At 34.3% G+C, this 22,637-nt stretch overlaps 2 protein-coding genes across 3 annotated transcripts; one reads left to right on the forward strand and one right to left on the reverse strand.

The window, feature by feature from the left end:
* Window positions 1–4,276: 4,276 nt before the first annotated feature.
* LOC129803641 (stromal membrane-associated protein 1) lies at window positions 4,277–17,065 on the reverse strand. Of its 2 annotated transcripts, XR_008751877.1 has the most exons (5): window positions 16,706–17,065; window positions 16,282–16,412; window positions 16,043–16,213; window positions 9,366–11,096; window positions 4,277–8,979 (listed from the first exon to the last, which is right to left on the reverse strand). XR_008751877.1 is itself a non-coding variant. In XM_055850353.1 (4 exons), exons 1-4 carry the CDS (start codon window positions 16,821–16,823, stop codon window positions 10,257–10,259), a joined length of 1,260 nt encoding a protein of 419 aa, XP_055706328.1. In that variant the 5' UTR covers window positions 16,824–17,065; the 3' UTR covers window positions 4,277–10,256. The 2 variants fall into 2 exon arrangements, 1 of the variants encoding a protein (XP_055706328.1); XM_055850353.1 differs by having other exon boundaries at window positions 4,277–11,096.
* LOC129803642 (uncharacterized) lies at window positions 17,050–22,637 on the forward strand. Its single transcript, XM_055850354.1, has 3 exons — window positions 17,050–17,443; window positions 17,517–17,795; window positions 22,069–22,637. The coding sequence occupies exons 1-3, from the start codon at window positions 17,165–17,167 to the stop codon at window positions 22,546–22,548; spliced, it is 1,038 nt and encodes a 345-aa protein (XP_055706329.1). The 5' UTR covers window positions 17,050–17,164; the 3' UTR covers window positions 22,549–22,637.

Here is a 22,637-nt window from a genome sequence, read left to right on the forward strand (position 1 = left end):
ATGTTATGTCTCAGGGAAATTTTTTTCAGACAGTCAAAAAAACGCTGACATTTTTCAAGTCCTTTATTTAAAAAGTAACGGACGACAAAACGTAGAAGTTCAATTCAGGAAAAAATCTCTAATTCCAGACAAAAAATAAACAGGAGAGCATTAATCTGATCTCATTAGGTTAATGCTGGTCCAGATGGTACTTCAGGGAAAAATGGAGGAGGTCCAACTGGATATCCAGCTTCCTGCATTAGTTGCATGGCGACCGCTAACATTTCTGTAATGCAGAATGAATATTAAAGAAAATTATATTGCATAATTTATAATAAAATATTTGTTCTTCTTACGGCGTTATCACACTTGCACATTAAAATTTTAATTTGATTCACATTAATTGTAGCTTGTGAGCATCCAAATATGTTATTTGTGTCTTTGAGTCACTTAATATTTTTGGTTTTTCTATTTATTGATAAAGAAGTGGACTTGGCCTGCAAAAATAAGTTTAAATTTACCTAAAGCATAAATATTTTTCACATTAAAAAATTAAAGAGAAAATCGCATTAATTTTTCGCATTAATGCTATAAATCAATTTATATCAAATTTTGCGGGCCAAGTCTACCTTTCTATCAACAAATAGATCAAATTTTGAATATAAAATGATTCAAACACACAAATTACACATTTGGACTCTCACCAGCGACAATTAATGTAAATCATATTAAAATTTTAATGTGCAAGTGTGATAACACAGTTAGACAATATTTTACAGGGATTTTGAATGTTTTCAACTTTTAGCCAATCAGAGATCCGTGATTGGGATAATCACACCAAATATTCAATTCTCTTCACGTTTTTTAGATTGGATGGATAGATCTGGAAAGCTTTTAAAGGTTAACTCTTTCGCGTCATTAGGGTCATATATGACCCGGGGAAAAAACAATTTTTTTGACTATTTACATTAATTGAAATCTATCGGTTTGTGCACGAAATCATAATAGAAGGATGTAAGATTCTTGGCTAATTTTCTCAAGACTCCAGATATTCAGGAAAAGAAAATATTTGAGATCAAAAATCACTAATTTCGAACTTTGTGAAATGACTTTTCTTTTTCAAAATTTTTTATAATTTATTTTTTTCAGCAAAAAGTTCTTTAGAAACACAAAATAGAATATCCAAAGATTGTATATTGCATATTTCGATATAATAAACTACTCTCAATTTTCCAGAAAAGCGTGTAGAATTTTCCGGGTCATATATGACCCTATGGTCCCCAAAGGTAACAGTGTTTTCGTCCCAAATCTATAGCGAAATGTAGTTGGGACATTGTTTTTCTTCGTGAAATGCAGGTGGGACATCTTGCTCCTGGACATTTCATCTTATATCTGATGAATTATAACATATTTTGCAATATTTTAGAGTATTCTGCAAGCGTCTCATATTGTGCAATTGTATTGTGTGTGAATAAATATGTAGATAAGTTTATTTTTGTCAAATACCACTCAAAATATTGTGACAGTGACTGTTCAAGGGATTACCAGGAAGATTCCTTGAACACCAGGAGTACAGTGTTCATCAAGACAATCCAGTTTGCCATGGTTTTGGACAAATTAGTAACTTCAAGCAAAAAAAAAAAACTCTTAAAAAGCCCGTGATATAGATTTTGAAAATGGTACGTACACTTCCCTTGAGGACAATAGGGTCATATATGACCTGGGGTTTTTCCGAGTTTTCACGCAATGGACAATTTTTTGTCCTCTCTGAACTATTATATTTGATCATAAAGCATTAGGTAAAACTCAATTTTACATGAATTCATCTGCTGAATAAAAGTGGGGCGCGAAAAAGTTAAGCCAGTTCAGCCAATCAGGAAACGCGAAGAGACTAAATTTTTAATCCCAATAAATTTCTGATTTCCTTCGCGTTTTGTGAATGGATAGAGCTTGAAAACTTTCCAAGCTTCAGCTAATCGGAGAACGCATTTGGATTTAATATTAATCAAATATTTAATTATCATCACGTTTTTTGAATGGATAGTTTGAAAATTTTTAAAAAAGTCCTGCCAAGCAGAAAATTCGAAGGAGCTAAATATTAAGTTCCATCAAATATTTAATTCCCTTTGCGTTTTATCGTTGGATAGAGCTTTCAAAACTTTAGCCAATCGTAGAACACGATTAAACCAAATCAAATAAAATAAACTTGGAAGCTTTAAAAGCTTTCAAACGCTCAGTCAATTAGAGAAGGCTGCTATAGTATTAAATATTAAAACCTATTGAATATTTGATTCCCTTCGTGTTTTTTGATTGGATAGAGCTTAGAAGCTCTCAAAGCTTCAGCCAATCAGAGACCGTGAAGGGACTAAATATTAAATGCGATTAAATATTTAATTCCCTTCGTGTTTTATGATTGGATAGAGCTTGAAAGTTTTCAAAGCTTTAAAAGGTTCAGCCAATCAGAGAATGCGATTGGAATAAATATTAAACCTCATTAAATTTTTATTTCCCTTTACGTTTTGTGATCGTTCAGAGCTTGAAAGCTTTTAAAGGTTTAGCCAGTTCATCCAGTCAGAAAATGCGAAGGGACTAAATATTAAAGCACATCAAATATTCAATTCCTTCGCTTTTTGTGATTGGATACATATGGAAAGGCTGGAAAGCTTTAAAAGCTTCCAAATCTTTAGCGAATCAGAGACAGCTACTGGAATAAATATTAAACCTATTAAACATATAATTCTTATATAGCTTTGTGATCGGATAGAAAGATAGAGCTTGAAAGCTTTCAAAGGTTAAGCCTGATCATCCAATCCGAAAACGCGAAAGGACTAAATTTTAAATCCCAATAAATTTTTGATTCACTTCGTGCTTTGTGATTGGATAGAGTTGGAAAGCTTTCAAAGCTCTCATAGATTCAGCCAATCAGAGATTGCATCTCAATTAAATATTCACCTTGAAATATTTAATTACCTTCGTGTTTTTTGAATGGATAGAGAGCTTGGAAGCTTTCCAAGTTTCAGCTAGAGAACACGAAGGGACTAAATTTTAAATCCCAATAAATGTATTTATTTCTCTTCGAGTTTAGCGATTGGATACAGTCTGAAAGCTTTCAAAGCTTCAATCATTCAGAAAACGCAGACACTGTTATATTAAATCTCAATAAATATTAATTTATCTTCGCGTTTTGTGATTGGATAGACTTTGAAAGCTGTAAAAATTCTCAAAAGTTCTGCCAATCAGAGAATGCGTTTGAATTAAATATTAAATTCCATCGAATATTCAATTCTCTTTGAGTTTTGGAATTGGACACGATTTGATGAAAACTTCCAAAGCTTCAATCATTCAGAAAACGTGAAGACTAAATATTAATTCCCATCTAATATATTTAATTCCTCTTGCTTTTTATGATTGGATAATAGAGCTTGAAAGCTTTAAATGCTTTCAAAGTTTCATCCAATCATAGAAAGCGAAGGAACTAGATTTTTTAATCCCATTCAATATTTGATTCCCTTCGCGTTTTGTGATTGGATAGAGCTTGCAAGCTTTCCAAGCTTCAGCCAATCAGGAAACGCGTAGGGACTAAATATTAAATCCCATTAAACATTAAATTCCCTTTGCATTTTATGATTGGGTAGATCTTGAAAGTTGTAAAAGCTCTCAAAAGTTGAGCCAATCAGAGAACGCAATTGGATCAAATATTTAATTTCCTTTGCGTTTTATGTTTCCTTTACGTTTCGTGTTTTTCGATTGGATAGATTTAAAGCTCTGAAAGCTTCAGCCAATCAGAGACCGCGAAGGGACTGAATATTAAATGCGATCAAATATTTAATTCCCTTTGCGTTTTATGATTGGTTAGAGCTTGAAAGCTTTAAAATCTTCAGCCAATCAGAGAACACGAAGCAATTAAAATGTTTTATATGGGCTAAATTATCAAACTCACCAATAAGTTTGGCATATTGTGGATTATTCATGATCCCATCAGGTGCCTCTGCATCGACCTCAGCTTCTACAGTACTGCAGCAAACTTCTGCTTCCTCTTCAGATAAAACACCCACAAACACAAATCCCAAAAGAACGAAGAAAGTAAAAATTCCAGACATTTTCGAACGACTTTCGTAATCTTTCTGCCAATTTCCTCACTCTAATCCACCTTTTATACACCTCAAATGCTGAAAATTTGCAAAATTTCCACTGAATCATCCAAATCACCTCGATCTCTTTCAATTGTGTCTCCCAGAAAAGCGACCCCGATATTCCCACCAAAACACAGCCCCAGTCAGTTAAATATTTTTCTCTCTCTTGTTTTCTTTTTTTTTATTCATCCAGACAACAGATTACACAATTTTTTGTCCTTTCTTCACAATTATTTACCTTTTTTTTTTAAATTCTTTCCAAAATGAAAAGAAAAAAAATATTCACCTAATTTCAACTCGATTCATATTAGTTTTTCTTTTTTTTTTTTTTGCTTGAACTCGAGTTCACAAACTCTCGTCCAAGTACGGAAAAATACATATTACACTTTTTTTTGCCCCGCAATTTTCCAAATGGAAAGAAATTCTTTTATTGAATTTTGGGACAAGCACAAGAATAGGCCTCATTTCCTATTTCACGCACAATATATCCATTCTCCTCGATCCCAAGGATCATTATACAATTTTTTAAACAATTCATCTAAATTTGTTTTTCTTTTTACTTAAATACTCATTTATTAGAAGTATATGTGTCTTATTTTGTTTGCAGAGAGAATATCAATGCTGTATGATGTTTCTATTTATTTTATTTTTGCACAAAAATAGTCACAGATGTTTAATTAGAGAGAAGTTAGGAAGAGTGGATGATATTCCCAAGAGCACATTAATTTATTGTTAGATGTCTTTTCAAGTCTTTTTCTAAATAAATGTTCTTTAATCTTTCCGTACAGAAGTACCTAGATCTTGAAAAATTCGAAAATCTATTTGAAGATCCAAAAAAGAGACTTTCTTAGTTTTAGATAATTCCGCAAGGTGGCTGAGATACATCCTGTTCGAATTTCGAAGTGCTCAAGTGTCAAAATGTATCGGTCTTCACATTTTTGTGAGGAAAAAAACTGAACAACAACGTTTACTGTTCTTGTCCCATTATGCAATCACCCCATAATCACTGAGTAACTCTTTTACCAGCTTTTTAGTGTGATATTTGATAAATTTTCCCCAACTTGTTCGAAAATTTAGTATGAAAATTCGAAATTGAATTTGAATTCTTCTAACTTCAACGACTTTTTGTGCAAATAGAGTTTCATTTACCTTTCATCCAAGACACTATTGGAGAATCAAAATCTACTTGTGATCGGGCTCAATATGTGCATTTGAAGATTTTCTTCTTTAAGATTATTTTGTTGCGTTCAGTTTTTTTTGCTCTGTGATCGTTTTTTTTTTTCCTTTTTAAAATAAATGTGATGCAAATTTAAGATTACCCAAGACATCCTACAAAGGGACTTAGTAAAAAAAATTGCACTCACAGCCGGAGATTTGTTTTTTTACAGTGTCTCTGCTAAAAGATGTTCGAAAAGTTCAAACTAAATTTCGAATTTACACATTAAATTTTTCGATCAAGGCTATGAAAAAATGTTAAATTCTAAACTAAGAAGCTGTTAAAAAATTTATAATGGGATCAAATATGAGCCTCGTTTGTGCGACTTTCCTCATAAAGAGAAGATTGACACCGTTAAGAATAGATACACTGAGAAATTTCGAACAGTAAATTCCGAGCATTAACCGATCTTAGATTAATTTAAATCCTGGCAGTGAATAACACAAATTTGTCTGCTCAGAACCAAAGTGTTATTGTATCTTTCACATCAGAAGGTGTCTCGGATGAAAGATGTTCGAAAATTCAAACTGAATTTTCGTACTATGTTTTTAATAATTTATAAACGAAATTAAAAACGTATGAAAGATATTGCTCATTTATTGAGGCAGGAATATTATCAATTTCGTTGCTTTGGTTTTCTAAACCGAATTGATACATTTCGAAATTCGAACAAGAAATAATATCACTCATTCGAAATTACAGGAGTTAACTCGATTTTTCGGTTTTGATGTACTTAGGTTTGAAAGGAAAATTATTCAATTTTGAGATAAATACGGTAAGAAGAGCAACTTCCGAACGTGACAGAGCCTTCAAATGGTTCTGTTCGGCAATAATCTTTCGAAGAGACAAAGCCACTCTAAAACTAAGCCAAACCTATTCGAAAATCGACTGGTGAAAGTACAAATTCACATTATTTGCAGCTTCAGCGCTGGCAGTTTGTCCATTTCGAATTTTCGGTATTTTTGACACTTCATGAATTTTGTGAAGTTTTGTGGAATTTCAGTATGACAGAACGTTTGAATTTCATTAAAATACAGTAGACTCTCTCTCAATCGTCTCGGCGAAAAATTTTGTTGACAATTTTCACGTTTAATTATGAAGCTAATTCGCTCAAATTCGCTGTAGTTCTTCCTATTTTGTCGTGATTCTTTATAATTGAGCGCTTTTTGTGGAATTTACAAAGGCTTTGATGCCCAAATCTATCGATAAACTGGATGACATTTTGCCCCAAATGCCCAATTGAGAGAGAGTCTACTGTACATCTAATTTGAACATTTCTTTGATATAGATGACATTTCCTCATCTGTGGAACAATATTTTCAAAAATATAACGGAATTCATGTGAAATGCACTTTGCCTAAGTTATGAAAAATTACTTTAGGGAATATATCAGTGTAATTTATTGTGAAATAAATGGAATTTGTTGAGGAAGTTAATATGATTATTTTGAGGAAACACCAGAGAAAAATGGTTCTAATTCAGACTCCACGCAAAACTTTCTTCACATATCCGCAAATGTGACATTTTGAATTCAATCGTAGTCGTTCAAATTTGAGGAACTCTACTGTAAATGCCCTTTTCATGAATTTATTCAATTTGTGTAACACGTCACAGGTTTTTTCGTTATGCACTACACCTCAACTGGAGAGAGAGAGCTCTCAAATCGGGAAGATTCTTACTGAACGTAAGGAACATTGCATTTTTTTCTTTTTATTTTGACGCAAAAATTCTCTTTTATAAACTATTAGGGGCAGATGGTCGACTTCTGAAGAAGAAATTATATTCAGTATAGAGATTTTTTTCTGAGGTATCCAGAAAAATGCAATGTTCGATGGCTGGTGCTAATGCGTTCGGAAGCTGAGTACCTACCACAACTTTAAAGTGAAAGGACGCAGAAATGATTTTCTTCGGCTATTTTTATAAAACAGAAGCATAACTCATACAGGTTGTTCTTTTGTTACGATTGCTCCAGAAAAATGGGCCCATTATTTGGAAGTATACAAGGGTATTAGGGGAAAGTGCTCTCCCTTCGAACGTTCATTCCTTCGAATAATGTGAATTTCTTTTGTTTTTCCTAAGAGATTTACACCTAATTATCACGGAATTATCAACAGTCGATGATAAGCCACCTAATATTTAATAGAAATGTGTAAATTTCATAGGAAAACTAAAAGAAAATTGACATTATTCGAAGGTATGAACGTTTGAATGGAGAGTACTTTCCCCTAATACTGTTTTATTCTTCTGTAACAAATTAGATTATATTAATGCTAAAAAGGTTAAGTAAAAATTTAGTTTTAGTCAAATTTATTAAAGAAATTATTTTAAATGGAAAAAGAGTGAAATTGTCTTGGCAAAGAGAACATTAAGAAGTTGTGAAATATCTTGAATTTTGACATTGTCTGGTGTAAAGTAAATTTTAATTTCTTATCATTTATTAGTTTTTTTTTTCTGGTTAAAATGGATATTTATATTGGCCACTTTGAGCTAAGTGATAAACACTTTATATTCTTTTAAAATCGCTCAGAATGAATTATTCACTTGATTCTCACAATTTATTTCAAATATTCGAAATTTATTTGAATTTTCGAACAATGACTTTACCTTTTAGCCAAGACACTTTCAAATAACCAAACTGTGACTGCGAACCGATGGATTTGAATATGTTTTCTTCTTTTTTGAGTTCTGTGAGATATTTTTTGAGTTTCATCCATTTTTTTTAAGATAATTTATTGATTAGCAGTTTATGAGTTTCATGGAGCTTTTCTTGGCTATGGACCTGATTCTTACCATTCACAAGTAAATCTTGAAAAATTCGAAAATCTATTTGAAGATCCAAAAAAGAGACTTTCTTACTTCTTGATAATTCCGCAAGGTGGCTGAGGTACATCCTGTTCGAATTTCGAAGTGCTCAAGTGTCGAAATTCACATTGTCGGTCTTCACATTGTTGTGAGGAAAAAACAGAACAATGATGCTTACTGTTCTTGCCCCAGTATTTAAATCACTCCATAATCACTGAGTAACTCTTTTGCCAGCTTTTTTGTCTGACATTTGATAAATTTTCCCCACCTTGTTCGAAAATTTAGTATGAAAATTTAAAATTGAATTTTAATTCTTCGAAATTCAACTACTTTTTGTGCAAATAGAGCTCCATTTACCTTTCATCCAAGACACTATTAGAGAATCAAAATCTACTTGTGTTTGAGATCATTACCTTTTAGCCAAGACACTTTCAAATAACCAAACTGTGACTGCGAATCGATGGATTTGAATATGTTTTCTTCTTTTTTGAGTTCTGTGAGATATTTTTTGGGTTTCATCCATTTTTTTAAAGATAATTTATTGATTAATAGTTTATGAGTTTCATGGAACTTTTCTTGGCTATATGGCCCTGATTTAGTCCGACAGCCAAGACGTAAAAAGGAAGAAGAAGATGGAGTTTTTCTGATACCGATCCGGAAACTTTCACACAATATTTTGAACTTTTGCGGATTTTTTTTATTTGTGTTTTTCAAAATTACTTAGAACATTTCATCGAGTTTTATGATGTTTTACTGTAGTTTATCTAATTTATTATCAAACTGTATATTTTTCTCATATTTCGCGGATTTTTTGAAAGTCTTTTTCTATTTTGTGTTTTAAGACTTAGGCTGCTATTCTGCCATCTTTATAATTTTATAACTGAGCAAGATCCATGAAATTTGGTATTCTCACAGAAAAAATATAAAGTTCTAAAATATTAGTACTCTCCAAATATTTTAGACCTTGTTGTAAAGTCTCCAACAAAATTTTCAAATTACCATATTATATATCCAAGAATTTATCAATTCATCCAAAAATTCTTTGACAGTTCCATACATTTTCCTGTACGATCCAAGGAAAGTTTAGAGATCCTTTTAAATTGTGTAAAGTGAAAGTTTTGTCAAGGTTGAATTGAATATAATTACCTTTAAAAATATTTTAATGGTTTTTTCGTGAAAAATAACAAACCACTGTAAACACACAGTGTCAAATAATTCCGCAGATGGCACTGCACGATAAGTCTCCAAATTTTTTATATCTTGTTCAATTTTTGCTATAAAATTTCTTGGCGGCAGAATTGCTCAACCTTGGATTGACTCTAACAAGAATTCCAAATTCCGCAAAATCTTACAAAATTATAAAGATGGCAGAATAGCAGCCTTAATCTTTATTTTCAAAAATATTTTTTTCTTGTACTTTCTCGGGCATTGTAAATTTTTTGAAAATGTTTTTCGGATTTTTAAGAGGTTTCTCAAAAAAAATTATTATTATCAAGTGCTTCGGGTTCTCTGAAACATTCTCCCATTCTTCGGAAAATAGACACAGGACAGGATTTACCATTCTTAAAGAAATCTCTTATTGCTATCGCATTCAAAGAGTGAGCAATAAATTCATTTCATATTTTGCCACTGTTGGAACTATATTTAATGAAACTTTATTTAATTTTTCTCTTAACGAAACTTGATTAAATTCTAGTTCATTTACCAAGGTCTTAAAAATTTAATTTGTCTAATAAATCATCTGTCAATGCGATAGAGATTGATTGAATTCCTGGCTGATGGAATTCAAACAAAAATCTGATAAATAAAATGCAAAAAAGAAAAATTAGCGCTATTTTTTGCGTGTTGAGAGTCAGTCAGAAAAAAAATAATGGCTTTGTTTATTTTCTCAATAAATAATAACTTAATTAATTTCTCTGCAACATTAATTAAATGGAATATCACCCGGAGTGTTAATAAATGTTTCATTTAAACTTCCTACCTTCTCTGTAAATTCCCTTGGGAATTTCTTCTCTCTCTCTCGGTGTCCTGCTTCAAGTCTTTCCTTAAAGTCTAGTGATATTGATCTCAGGTCGTACACGCGAAAAGCTCATATACTTCTCTCTCTCTCCGTTCTTCCCTCTGGCCTATTGCCACACATTGCCCAGATTGAGATTGCCGAACTGTTGATTGAGATTGGGATTGGCGTTTGGGGGTGGGGCCGCCTTGAGGTTGCCCGTCGTGGCATTTGTTTGTGGCTGCTGGAATGGCGTAAATTGGGCAAAAGCACTCGGTTGCATTTGGGTCTGAGTCGTTGGAAATCCGAACATTGCACCATTATTGAGACTCGGTGGAGGAACAGGCTGCGGAGCCCCAAAGGGTGCCGCTGGGTAGCCCGCGGGCACCCCAAAAGTTCCCTGTTGAGGAGCCCCACCAAATGGCGGAAATTGCGACTGAGGCGGTGGGAATTGGCTGAAATTGCTGAAATTCGGCGTTGGTGCTGTTGCATAGAGTGCCATGATGCTATCCTTGGTCATCTTGGCCTTCTCCTTCTCACTGGGCACCTGATTGAAAAAGTCCGCTTCCTCCTTATCCAACGCATTGCCCCCCTTGGAGTCCGCCTCAGTGGCAGGAGGAGGAGCACTTAGAAAACTGTTGAAGGCATCCCCAGCCAGATCACTGGCTGACTTACTGGGTCCATTGGCGGCTACAGGTGATGACAAACCCAGCAAATCGGATGTGGCATTTGTAGGGGCATTATGTTCAGCAGCAGCAGCAGTAGCAGTAGTAGTACGGGAACTCTTGGGACTACTCGAGGTGGCTTTCGGCTTCGGCAGGGGAGCTGGAATTGGTGCAGATTTTCCCAGATTCTTCTTACCTCCGCCTGCATCTGCAGACACCACACTCGAGAGACCCAGAGTACTTGAAGACTTCTTTTTTCTCTTCAATTTCTCCATCTCTTCCTCAATCTCCTTCTCCCAATCCACCTGAAACATAATCCATCAATTAACCCTATTTTAGAGATCCTAATTAACTTTGGATTCTCTAAAATGCTAACTTTTGTAGGCCGAAGAAAAAAATATGTAAAAAAATATCATGATGCTATTCCAATGAAAAATTAACACTTTTTTAGCACTTTACTGTTCTCAAGTGCTTCTGTATTATCGACTTTTCTTTGCGTTGGTTTCTGTCTCGACTGTTTTTCTCAGTTCTCAATCTTGTTCGAAAATCACAAAATAGCTACACAGTAAAAAATTGTGTGAGAAATAAAGTTGTGTAATGTCACAAGTATTTTGGTTATAAATTGTAAAATTACTATCATATTTGTAGTACGATAACTAGCATAATGCTAGTAAAATTATGTTTGTGTAATGAAATTTGTGTATGGGAAAATTTGTGTAAGAACTGTCAAAATTTCATTGTTTACTATTGCAATTTTTCTAAGATTTTAGTCATTTTTCGCATTTCTAACTGTCTAATTGTCTTCTAAAATCATTCATTGGATTCTTAAAATATGCCTCAGTCGTAAAAAATGAGGAATAATTATGTAGTAACAGAAAACATCACGTAAATTAGAAAAATTGACGATGCAACTCTTGGCCATTTGCTTAACCCTTTAAGGACGATTGGAACACCGGTGTCCCATAAAGAAAATAATTTTTCCTGACTACCCAAAGTTATTTTTTTCTTATGTCTGTACATAATTGTAAAGTAGAAGGTTTAAGGAATCTAGAATATTTTTTGCAAGTCTCTAGCTATTTGTTATGCAGTAAATATTTAAGCTCAAAAATGGCGAATTTTTAAATTCTCAAATTCATAATTGATTTTATTAATTTTTTATACTTCCAATTTCTTTTAAGCAAAACCCTTTTGGCAATAAAAACTACAATACTCATATGTAATATTTTTCATTAAAGCGAAAAATATTATTTATTGGTATTGTCAGAAAAATTACTTAAATTTTTGGGCTATTTTTGTCCCTATCGTTCGTAGAAGCACAAAATATTGAGGCTATGTGTAGAAAATTTTGCGTGGAGTGCCATTTTTCTCTGATGTTTCCTCAATATTATCGTATTATATTAACTTTCGCAACAAATCCCATCTATTTCACAATAAATTACATTTATATATTTTCTAAAATTGTTTATCTTAATTTAGGAAAAGTGAATTTTACAAGAATTCCGTTATGTTTTTGAAAATATTGTTCAAATTTGAGGAGTGAGAAATGTCATCTATACCCCCCAAATGTTCAAATTTGAGGAACTCTACTGTACACCGAATCAGACTCTGTTGGTCTTTCCAAGGTTAGATGTAAGACTTATCATTGATTATGTTTCTCAGTTTAATTTTTATTGTTGATTTTCAGTCCGTAAAAAGTGTCTCGTCGTTAAAGGGTTAAGCATGCGTCCAAGTGATAACACCTGTGGATCAATTCAGGGATTTCACTGATTATCCACTGGATTATAGGTTTAACTGATTTTTAAAAGCCCAATAGAGCTTCCAAATACCCTTTTTTCATTCACGAATATCAGGGCAATCAGCAAAAAAGTGTTTGTCAATAAATTTGATATTGACCACCTTCCGCAAAAAATGATAAGTCGAATCGAACAAATTTTACATAGATATAAAAATAAAGATAATAATTTCAAAAACAATGGGCTATATTCTGCCAATAAAGATAAAGCTAAAAAGAAAGAATTAATGTGAAAAATAAATAAAAGATAAGATTTTTATTATTATAAAAATTCTGTTTTGTAGTTGCGTCTGCCGCCGACTCATTACGGGCTTCAGACCTGAAATTTAGCCGTAAAATGGTTTCTCTAAATTCTTATCAGTTAGGATTTTTTGGAAAATTTCGACATAGAGTTGGATATGAATGATAAAAGTTCCTAAATTATAAAAAAAAATCAATAAATTTTCTCGCTATTTAGGATTTTGAGACCTTTGGGAACTAGTCTGAAGATCAATTACCGGCATCACAGGTAAACAGCAGAAACCCTGAGTTAATAAGCCGTATATGCCAATTCATATAAACGAGTAAAAATCCATACTACATTATTAATGTATAATAAATCATAATGCCCGATGCAAAACAACCTTTGTTTTGTAAACAGGTTTTTGACATTTCAGTGGAAGTGAGAGGTCTAAATCTAGTTATTTAACGCCTAATGCCCAACGCACAATAACTTTTGTTTTGTAAACCATGTTTTTTGACATTTCAATGAGAGTGAATGAAACTGAGATTTAGTCATCTCGCTCTCTCTCATATGAAATTTTGTAAACATGTTTGCAAACAAAATTTATTGTGCGTTGGGCATAACCCACAATAACTTTTGTTTTGTAAACATGTTTTTGACGTTACAATGAGAGTGAGTAAGATCTAGATCTAGTCATCCCGCTCACTCTCATAGAAATTTTCAAAAAAATGTTTACAAAACAAAAGTTATTGTGCATTTGGCATAAAGCTGACAAATATGACAAATGTCCTTTCTTTTGGCTTGGATAAATTATATTTCAAGATTTGACACTCTAAGTGAATATTTTCCAAAACCTCTTAACTGATGAGAAATTAAAGTAGTTAAGCCATATGGCTAAACCTTATGTCTGAAATCATTATATTATGCCCCAGATACACGTACGACTTAAGCCGAGAGACGGCTTAACGTGATTATAATCAAAATGATGATCAGATTACATTTCCATTTCTTTCTGACTAATGGATTATGAAGAACGGATTTTATTTTTAAGTTTATTGGACCATAATTAGTCTAGAAAAAATTATCTCACTTACTTCTTTTTGCATATTTAAAAGTTGGACGTTAGAGGGTTAAATAAATAATAAATAAATAAAGTAATACCGGCTTCAGACTTGAGGTTTATCTGTTATGGCTTAATTGAGGAGCCCAGAGCAAAAAAAAACGCTATTTTAATAGAGAAATGCATACAACTTAGACTTTTTTTGCTCTGAGAGCGCCTCAATTTTCAGAGAAATTTTTGTATTTTTTTTTTATTTGGCTATAGTGCTAATTCAGTGACGAATTAAAAAAGTAAATATTTCTTTTCAGCTGTTATTCTCTTGAACATGTTTCTAGCCCATAATTGTTCATATGTGCTTCTGCATTATCGACTTTTCTTTGTGTTGGCTCATGTCTCGACTGTTTTCGCCAGTCCTCGCCGTATTCTAAAACCACTAAACAGTCGTGACAGGACCCAACCCGAAGAAAAATCGATAATGCAGACATTGAGAAAAAAAGAGGGTAAGATTAACATTTTTTCCTCCGAACTTTAACACTTTTTATTAAGGGTAAAATTAACATGAAAAAGGGTAACTTTAACCCCTACTACACATAAAAAGCATAATATTTACACCGATTTTGGATCAATACTGCAAGGTAAAATTAACATTTCCGGAATGTTATTTTAACTTTTTCGGATTTCTCTCAGTGGAAGCACTTGAGCAGTCATGGGCTCAAAAAACATGTTCAGGGGAAAGACTTCCCTTTTTCATGTTTTGTTGCAATAACAGCTTAAAACTTCAATCTTAAGCTGACGATTGCTTAAGAAAATTAATTAATTTTCCTTACGTAAAAATCGGGAAATCTAAGCTGAATTTATAATAAAAATAAAAAAGTTTGCAGCAGATTGAGGAGCATTTTAGTAAAAATTTTAATAAAATTATAATTTGTATAGAAATATTTTTGACAAAAAAAAAATCATGATAAAGCTTCGGAACTCTGATGCTTTAGAACAGATTTTACCTTCTCTAAATTCTCGAGAATGTTTTTGGTAGAACTGAATTCAACCTGAGCATTACTTAGCTATTATTGGCTACTGATAATGAAGGTTTTTTTTTTGGGTAAAGGTCATCCTCAAGCATGCGACTTAACCCTCTAACGGTGTTTTCTTTAATATGCAAAAAAAAGTTCTAAGACAATGTTTTCTAGGATAATTATGATCCAATAAAGTCGAAAAAACCCATCCATTCTTTTGTAGTTAGGTGAGAAAATATAAAAGTTTTTTGAAACTATTTTTGCTTCTAAAATTCACATTTTTAGTTTTTTCAATTTATTTAAATAAAATATTCAAAATAGAATGGCATATCTTTCAGTAAAAAATAAATTTATTTTAGTCAGATAACTTAAAATCGGTATTTTTATGGAAATTGGAAATGAGTTTTTTTGCACAAATATTTTTTGTTGCTTTTTCTCTGACCTGTCACACAAAACTGGGAATAGCAACAAAACGAAGAGTCAAAATGAGTCCAAACTTTCAAGAGATGTTTATAAGACTATTACCGAGGACACTATAGCACTTTTAAATAAATAAAACCTTTATTGTCGCTGTAAATGTGATTTTTGTGAAGACCGCCTGAAGGCGGTCTTACCCGTTAGAGGGTTAAATTTTCTGGAAGTCTTTTAGAATTCGTAGAAGATTGTAGTAAATTTCAAGACCTTTCAAAAACTACCAAATTTCTTCTGATCGGTTAAGCTATCTAAGCAGTAATTAAAAAAAAATACGAAAAAAATCGAAAAATACACAAGTTTTATTTTTTTTCTGTCGCATGCTTTGTTACCCATCACCTCATTCAACCGCGATGAAAAATTCATTGCGGAAAATCCATTTAAAAAAATACGGACGAAAGCAAACAAACCGCTCTGGTCGAGCAGTTGGATAAATACAAACTCATTGACCCATAAAATAAAGGCAAGCCTATAGGGGAAAGTGCTCTCCCTTCGAACGTTCATGCCTTCGAATAATGTGAATTTCTTTTGGTTTTCGTAAGATATATATTTGATAGAAATATTTGATAGAAATGTGTAAGTCTCTTAGGAAAACTAAAAGAAAATTCACATTATTCAAAGGCATGAACGTTCGAAGGGAGAGTACTTTCCCCTACAGGAATTCATGGTAGGAACTTTAGAAGATTTCTTACCTTTGGCGGAGGTGGCTGAACCCATTCTCTAGCTAAGTACTTCTTATGCTCATACTTGGCACGAATAAAAGTCTCCAGCGCCGAATCAGTCTGTGGACGACGGAATCCGTCCGGAAGTTGAGCTTCATAGACAGCACGAGCCCGAGAATTGCCCATCTGCTGCAGGGACACCTGCAATTTTTTTCCCCCTTTAGCACCTGTTCCACCTTTCACAAAACCCAATTACAGGCACCACTCACCACTTGTTCAGGTGTCCATGCATCCAGATTGACAGATTTCACGCGTGAGATGTGAACCCCCAAATTTCTGTGAATCCCAGCACATCGGATGCAGAGAAAAACGCCCAGATTCCAAGACGCCCATCTGGGTCCTACAAAATCCCAATAAAAACCCCTTTTGAGCACTACACCAACATCCGGGAGTATTGAACCTTAACCATGTGGCTTCCGGTCACTAGCCGGAACTACATGGTGTTGCAAGTGGCTTGAAAAACTCCCCAAATATGCAAAAAAAATCAGTGTTTGACTTCCGGAAGTGTCACGCAAGAGACACTTTCTCTTTTGTGCTTTTTTCCCACAAATTTTTGCACCTGCCCACCCCAAGGCTCTCTGCTAATTGCTTTGCCCAGAGATAAAGTGAGAAGAGGAATGCAGAGAATCTTACCTTTTGCATCGCAATCAACACAGTATTTGTTATCTTCATCTCTGAGCATTTGAGTCAGCAAATTTTGACACTTCTCCTGGACAAATTTTGTCCTTTCGCTCTCCTTCTTACTGCTCATCCTGTTCTATAGGCTTTTCACAATCTCCCAGGAATTTCGATGTATCCTTCAGAATCTTATTACTCCACACAAAATGCACAAAAAAGTATGGAAATAACAAATAAATTTTATGGAACACGTCCACGGTTTTTTTCTCCCTTTTTTTCACTGACAGCTGTCACTTTTTGGCTGTCGGGGCTGTCGCGTCGCATCTGGCAACCCTATGGGATATTTTTCTCTACGAAAAAAAATTTCCCATCAAAAAAACATCGCCTGCTGAAGATGGGCGACGGTGTTTTTGCGTAGTTTTTTGGATTTTGTGTGAAAAATTTGCAATTTTCGTGTTTGTGTGAAGAAAAAGCATGTGGAATTATGTTTCAAGGAGGATAAAGGACACTTTGGAGAAGACGGCCAACATCTTCGATGCAAGCCGTGCTCATTTCAATCAATTTGAGTGTCCACTGAGTGCTCGCAGGAAGGCTGTGATAAGATTCCGAAAGAATAAATGTTCCTTAGCACACTTCCGTAAGTCCTCATCCGTCGGCACCGCCACCAAGGGTTCGGAATCTGGACAGGATGAATATAAGGAGCATATTCCTCATGAAAATCTCAATCAGTCATGGATTGGAGCTATAACTTGGGTAAAAGAGCATTTGATAACTCTTATCAAGGTTTGATTAGGAGCAATAACTCCTCTTGTTTTTTGGTCAACAGAGCAGTGCCATTATTTGCGGATGGTATACCAGTCAGCTGCTTTGCCTGCGTCGGCGTCAGTTGGATTGGGACCGCAGGAGTGCCTTCCATCCTGCAATTTGTGCTCTCATTCCACCCCATCGCAGCTTCCACACAAATATCGTCTCCCGGATCGCATTTGCGGCCCCTGAGAAACATCATGGACCCGGGAAGTCCAAGGACTTCCCACTGGATCCTGCCACCTTCGTGTACAACGTGAGCAACGATGAGGTACAAGATGAGCCAAAACTTTCCACTGAGGTAAGTTTATGCTTCGTTTACTAAGCCATTGACAAAAAAACGCGAAGAGTGGATAAGCAGATCGTAAACTGAAGGTCACGTGCAGAGTCTTTATTTTTGTCTCGATCTCGCGGAAGAGACAAAAAAAGAGGACCAGAAAGAAGCAAAGGGTTACAAGGCAGAAATTCTGTGAATTCAAAGATATTCAGGAGGCTTGCTTGCATACTTGCAAAAAATTTTTTCGGTATTTTTCCTTCGAAGATAAGGATGACTAATTAGAAAAAAAACAGATAAATGGACCTTTATTTTTGATAAAAACTAGAGAATTTGCCTAAAGATTAAACAAAAAAAAAAAAAACAATAGCTTTTTATCTCTTCGGGCATTTATTCGGGTTGTTCTAAAAGTTCGTGGCGAATTATTCTATTGAACGAAATAATAAATAGAAAAAGAAAAATGAGCAGTAAAAAATTAAATTCGATTTGGAAAGAATTAAATTTGGTCAGTAATTCCCCTGGGACACCTTTTAGATAAGAAGAATTTCGTGAAATCAAAATTCACGTCCCTTTCTCTCTCAAATTATGTTGAATACAGTAGACTCTCTCTTAATCGGGAATATGGGGCAAAATTGTCATCCGGTTTAGCGATAGAATTGAGCGTCAAAGCCTTTGTAAATTCCACAAAAAGTGCTCAATTATAAAGAATCACGATAAAACAGGAAGAACTACAGCGAATTTAAGCGAATTAGCTTCATAACTAAACGTGAAAATTGTCAACAAAATTTGTCGCCCGATTGAGAAAGAGCCGATTGAGCGAGAGTCTACAGTATGAAGAAGAATTTGACGTGATGTTCAAGAAGAAGAAGGTTAGGAAAGAGCGCCCGGCCGGAACAAAATCGGAGTTATAACATATTTCCATGATACTAGTCTGACAAAAATCTGAGTCCGATTTGTATTATATTTTTGATATTTTTCATTTAAAAATATATGATATTCGTACTCTGTAATTGTCCGGGATATGTTCCACTGCCACAATAACATCGAAAATAAATGTGCAATTTTTTTTACTATTTTGCAAAGATTTATACAAAAAGAGGCATAAAAGTAGCCAATGAAGCTTAAGAATTACGTTTCCTGTAAGAAAATGGCCTCATCAAATGATAAAATTAATAATTGTGATTCACACGTACACGGCAGTCACACCAATACAACGGTGTTATCACACTAGAAAATTTCACATTGAAAAGTTGCTCATTAAAACTACTAGAACCACTCGAAATCGCTGATTTAGTCAGGACACATTGATAGAATTGCTCAATGTCACGATGGCATACGGGTTGTCAGATGAGTGTTCTTGTTTTTGAAGCATTTCAGTCGTTTGAGTGAAAATGTGTGATTTTAGTGACGAAGAGGAAGTTATTTTCCTGTACACTGCTTTTGTGTCGTGCAAAAGGACCCGCCAAGCGAAAAGAAGGAAGGTGTGGGCGAGAGAATGGCTTTTAACGCGACCTTCACATGGTTTCGTTGAAAATCTTTATGACAACATCGCAAGGGGAGATTTTTTTGGAGACAATGATTTTCTCCGGATGACTTCGGAGGAATTTGAAGAGCATCTTCAAATCGTAGGGCCTTATCTACAAAAGAAGGCGATTTGTGACTCAATTTGTCGCAAACGGATTGAAAACCATCAGATCGGCTGCCTCTATTTTTGTATTCTCGACATATTTGTAGTCCCAAATGACGGATGCTTGATGTATAGCCTCAATCAATTCCGCCACCATCTCATTTGACCACGAAATCCTAGAAGTTTATGAACGAATATAAAATGTAGATCGAACACATTTTTGTTTAGCTTTTTCTTACTTATCCTCTTCACCGATCTTTTTCAATGCATTTTGCCCTTTCTCCATCTCGTTTACGATAAATTGGCACTACTTTTAATCACAATTTCATCACTAATAAACTGGTGGGAGAGTGTGGTGCAGAAACTACCCGAATGACTGCAATAAAGTAGTACCAGATGCAAATGTAATGAGCAAATTTTGCTCATTATTTGCTCATTATTTGCTCATTAGTTATCAATCGTATTTATGCTATTTTAATCTATTTAAACCAATTCTTGTGACTCGAGTCTACTTTTTTATCACTAAATGAATCGATTTCTAAAAGTTCTTGAAGAAAATTGCACAATAGGGCATATATCAGCAACAATTTATGTGAATCACATGAAAATTTTCATGTGAAATTCTCTAGTGTGATACCACGGTAATGCTGGCAAAAAGTCTCTTCCACTAGTAAAACGACACAGTCTTTTATATGGAGGGTAGGCCTACAATCGGCCTACTATCCCGACTATAGTAGGCCTACTCTACCTATTAGTATATAATATTTATCTAATATTGTATAACATTTGTTCCGGCCAGGCGGGAAAACTTACGCAAAAAAGAATTGAGAAACAAAGGAATTCGAATTCGAACGGGATGCGAATTTCGACTTTGAAAGGCTTCTCTAAGCTTTTAAGCTTAAATGTAAACTTTATAGCGCTGGCACACCTTTTCAATTGAAATTTTACTTCTTACTCTTTCATACTAAAATAAGATGTATTTGTCTCTTTCTGTCAAATCGAAATTGGAATTACAATTTCAATTTTTATTTGACAGAAGGGAACAGCAATATCTGTGATGCAATTCTGACGCCGTCACATTGCTATCCCGCCAAAATTTTCCCGATTTTGCGAAATAGAAATATACATCATACACAGAGTCTTCACCCTGTATGAGTGGGCACGGATAAAGAGTGTGGCGCTTTCAGAGGGATAGCATGTGTAGTAAGGCACAAAAAGCGGAATAATGGCTGTTATTTTGAATATCCCGCGAATTTTATCTCGCGAGCTCCTGGAGGTCGTGAGATGGTAAAATAGATGCATTTTAAGTGAAAATTTCACGATTTAGTGCTCAAAAATTTTTGTTAAAATTGTTTCTATTAATTTTATGTAATATATAATTACATAAATTTAATGTCCACGAGGAAAAATTGAAATAATTATCGATGAATACTTTGGGGTTTCTTGGTGTCTCCAGAACATATTCCACAAAGATACTTATGGTCGATCACTTCAACAATCTGAAATATCTTAATGTGAAAATTCTCAAGAAATGGGTAAAAGTATTTGATTAAATGCACGTTATTTCAATAACGAGTAGGATAGTGTTGTCCAGAAACTATTTGTGAAAAAAAATTCAAAGAAGATTTTCCTAGAACTACATTTTTAAACTAATCAATTTTTAATATTAATTTTTTCTATGATTTTCCCTGAATATCCTTCGAATCCCCGAAAAGGATTGCGCAAGACTATTTGTCTTTTTCGCGAAAAAAGCTAAGTTCTCTGAAGATCATAAACACGGAGAACTGGGATTCTGGGATTTTGTCTTTCTTGGGGGCCAAAGGGATGTCTTCATTGGGTACATGGGTTCTGAGTCACACACTTCACGAACAATTTTACAGCGATATTTTACTTTTTACAAATAAGATTACTAGTTACTACACAAGTTAAGCAAAATAAAACAAAAATCTTTCTTGGCTACTAACTAAGTTTTGCTTAACTTAAAGGCGTCTACACATTGGAAACAATTTTCGTCAAAAAATGCATTTTTGACAGAAATTTCACGTTTCTCCCTACAACGCTGCAGGGAATTTCCTTCAAAAAATCAATTTTTGACAAAAATTGCTCCCAAGTGTAGAGACCATAAAAAATGCCTTGTTTTAGAAATCTCAGAAAAGGGTAGCTGTTTTTTATTTCAATTTCATTTTTTGTCGTTTCTTTAAATGTTCTTAAAATTATTTTTTCTTAAAAACAAATTTCATTAGAACTTCTTCTATTTGAAAATAAAAGACTACAAAAACATTTCACTTATCTTATATGCAATAAAAATAATTAAAAAAAAAAAAACTTTTTAGAAATGTTCTCTGGAACCGAGAATTGACTTCATTCTTTACTACACCATGGAAAATTTTATTTATTTATTTTTTTACTAAAGAGCGCACTCATTATTCTTCATATTTCACGATCTCTCAAAACCCACGAACCTCTCGAACAACCCTAAAATTAGCATCTTCCTAATTAAATATATTTCACAAATTTCTGCCACGTTTATCTTAAGAAAAAAAAAAACCTTTGCTAAAAATCTTTTGTTAATTTCGCCAATTAAAAAATAAACAATTCAGAGATTAGATGGAATTCTGAACAGCTTCGGAATATTCAGTTCAATGCGTCCAACATGTAAAATGTGTCTTGCAGAAGATGACTCTGAGGGATGCTGCTCAGAACCTAAAGAGTCTCATTGGTGACACGCACTTCCACTTTGCTGTGCAGAGTGTCAATGAGACTAATTTCGAGGAGGCCGTCTTTCACTTCAGACTGGCCACACTCCATCGCCATCCCTCGGCCACCTTCAACCTGGGCCTGTGCTATGAGCGTGGCCTGGGAGTGAAGAAGGATCTGAGGCAGGCGATGGAGTACTATCAGATGGCCACGGAACTGGGACATGCCAAAGCCATGTACAACTTGGGGGTGTTTTATGTTCAGGGTCTGGGTGGTCTCAAGCGCAGTCGACGACTGGCGCGACAGCTCTTCGAGGCAGCTGCCCAGCAGGGCCAGGAAGATGCCAAGGCGGCGCTGCAAATGCACGAAAAAATGCACAAAACCACCCAGATGACTAACTACCAGTCTTCGAGTATTCCCTTGGCCACTAATTGGCGTCCCATTGAAGCGACTTAACCAGGCTCTCCTAAGGGAGATCTAATCTATACTGTATCAAGTGATAGTGGTTGTATTGAAATACACATTGATTAAACAGAATTTAACGG

Source organism: Phlebotomus papatasi, chromosome 2 (genome assembly GCF_024763615.1).
Source record: "Phlebotomus papatasi isolate M1 chromosome 2, Ppap_2.1, whole genome shotgun sequence".
In the NCBI taxonomy this organism is placed as follows: domain Eukaryota; kingdom Metazoa; phylum Arthropoda; class Insecta; order Diptera; family Psychodidae; genus Phlebotomus; species Phlebotomus papatasi.

Excerpts from the sequence above, each read along its gene's own strand:
- LOC129803641 (XM_055850353.1), bottom strand. The coding sequence starts at position 16,823 with ATGAGCAGTAAGAAGGAGAGCGAAAGGACAAAATTTGTCCAGGAGAAG. Across the intron at positions 16,413-16,705 it reads TGTTGATTGCGATGCAAAAG|GACCCAGATGGGCGTCTTGG; the intron begins GTAAGATTCTCT and ends GGGATTTTGTAG. Across the intron at positions 11,097-16,042 it reads TTCAGCCACCTCCGCCAAAG|GTGGATTGGGAGAAGGAGAT; the intron begins GTAAGAAATCTT and ends ATTATGTTTCAG.
- LOC129803642 (XM_055850354.1), top strand. The coding sequence starts at position 17,165 with ATGTGGAATTATGTTTCAAGGAGGATAAAGGACACTTTGGAGAAGACG. Across the intron at positions 17,444-17,516 it reads GGATTGGAGCTATAACTTGG|AGCAGTGCCATTATTTGCGG; the intron begins GTAAAAGAGCAT and ends TTTGGTCAACAG. Across the intron at positions 17,796-22,068 it reads AGCCAAAACTTTCCACTGAG|AAGATGACTCTGAGGGATGC; the intron begins GTAAGTTTATGC and ends TGTGTCTTGCAG.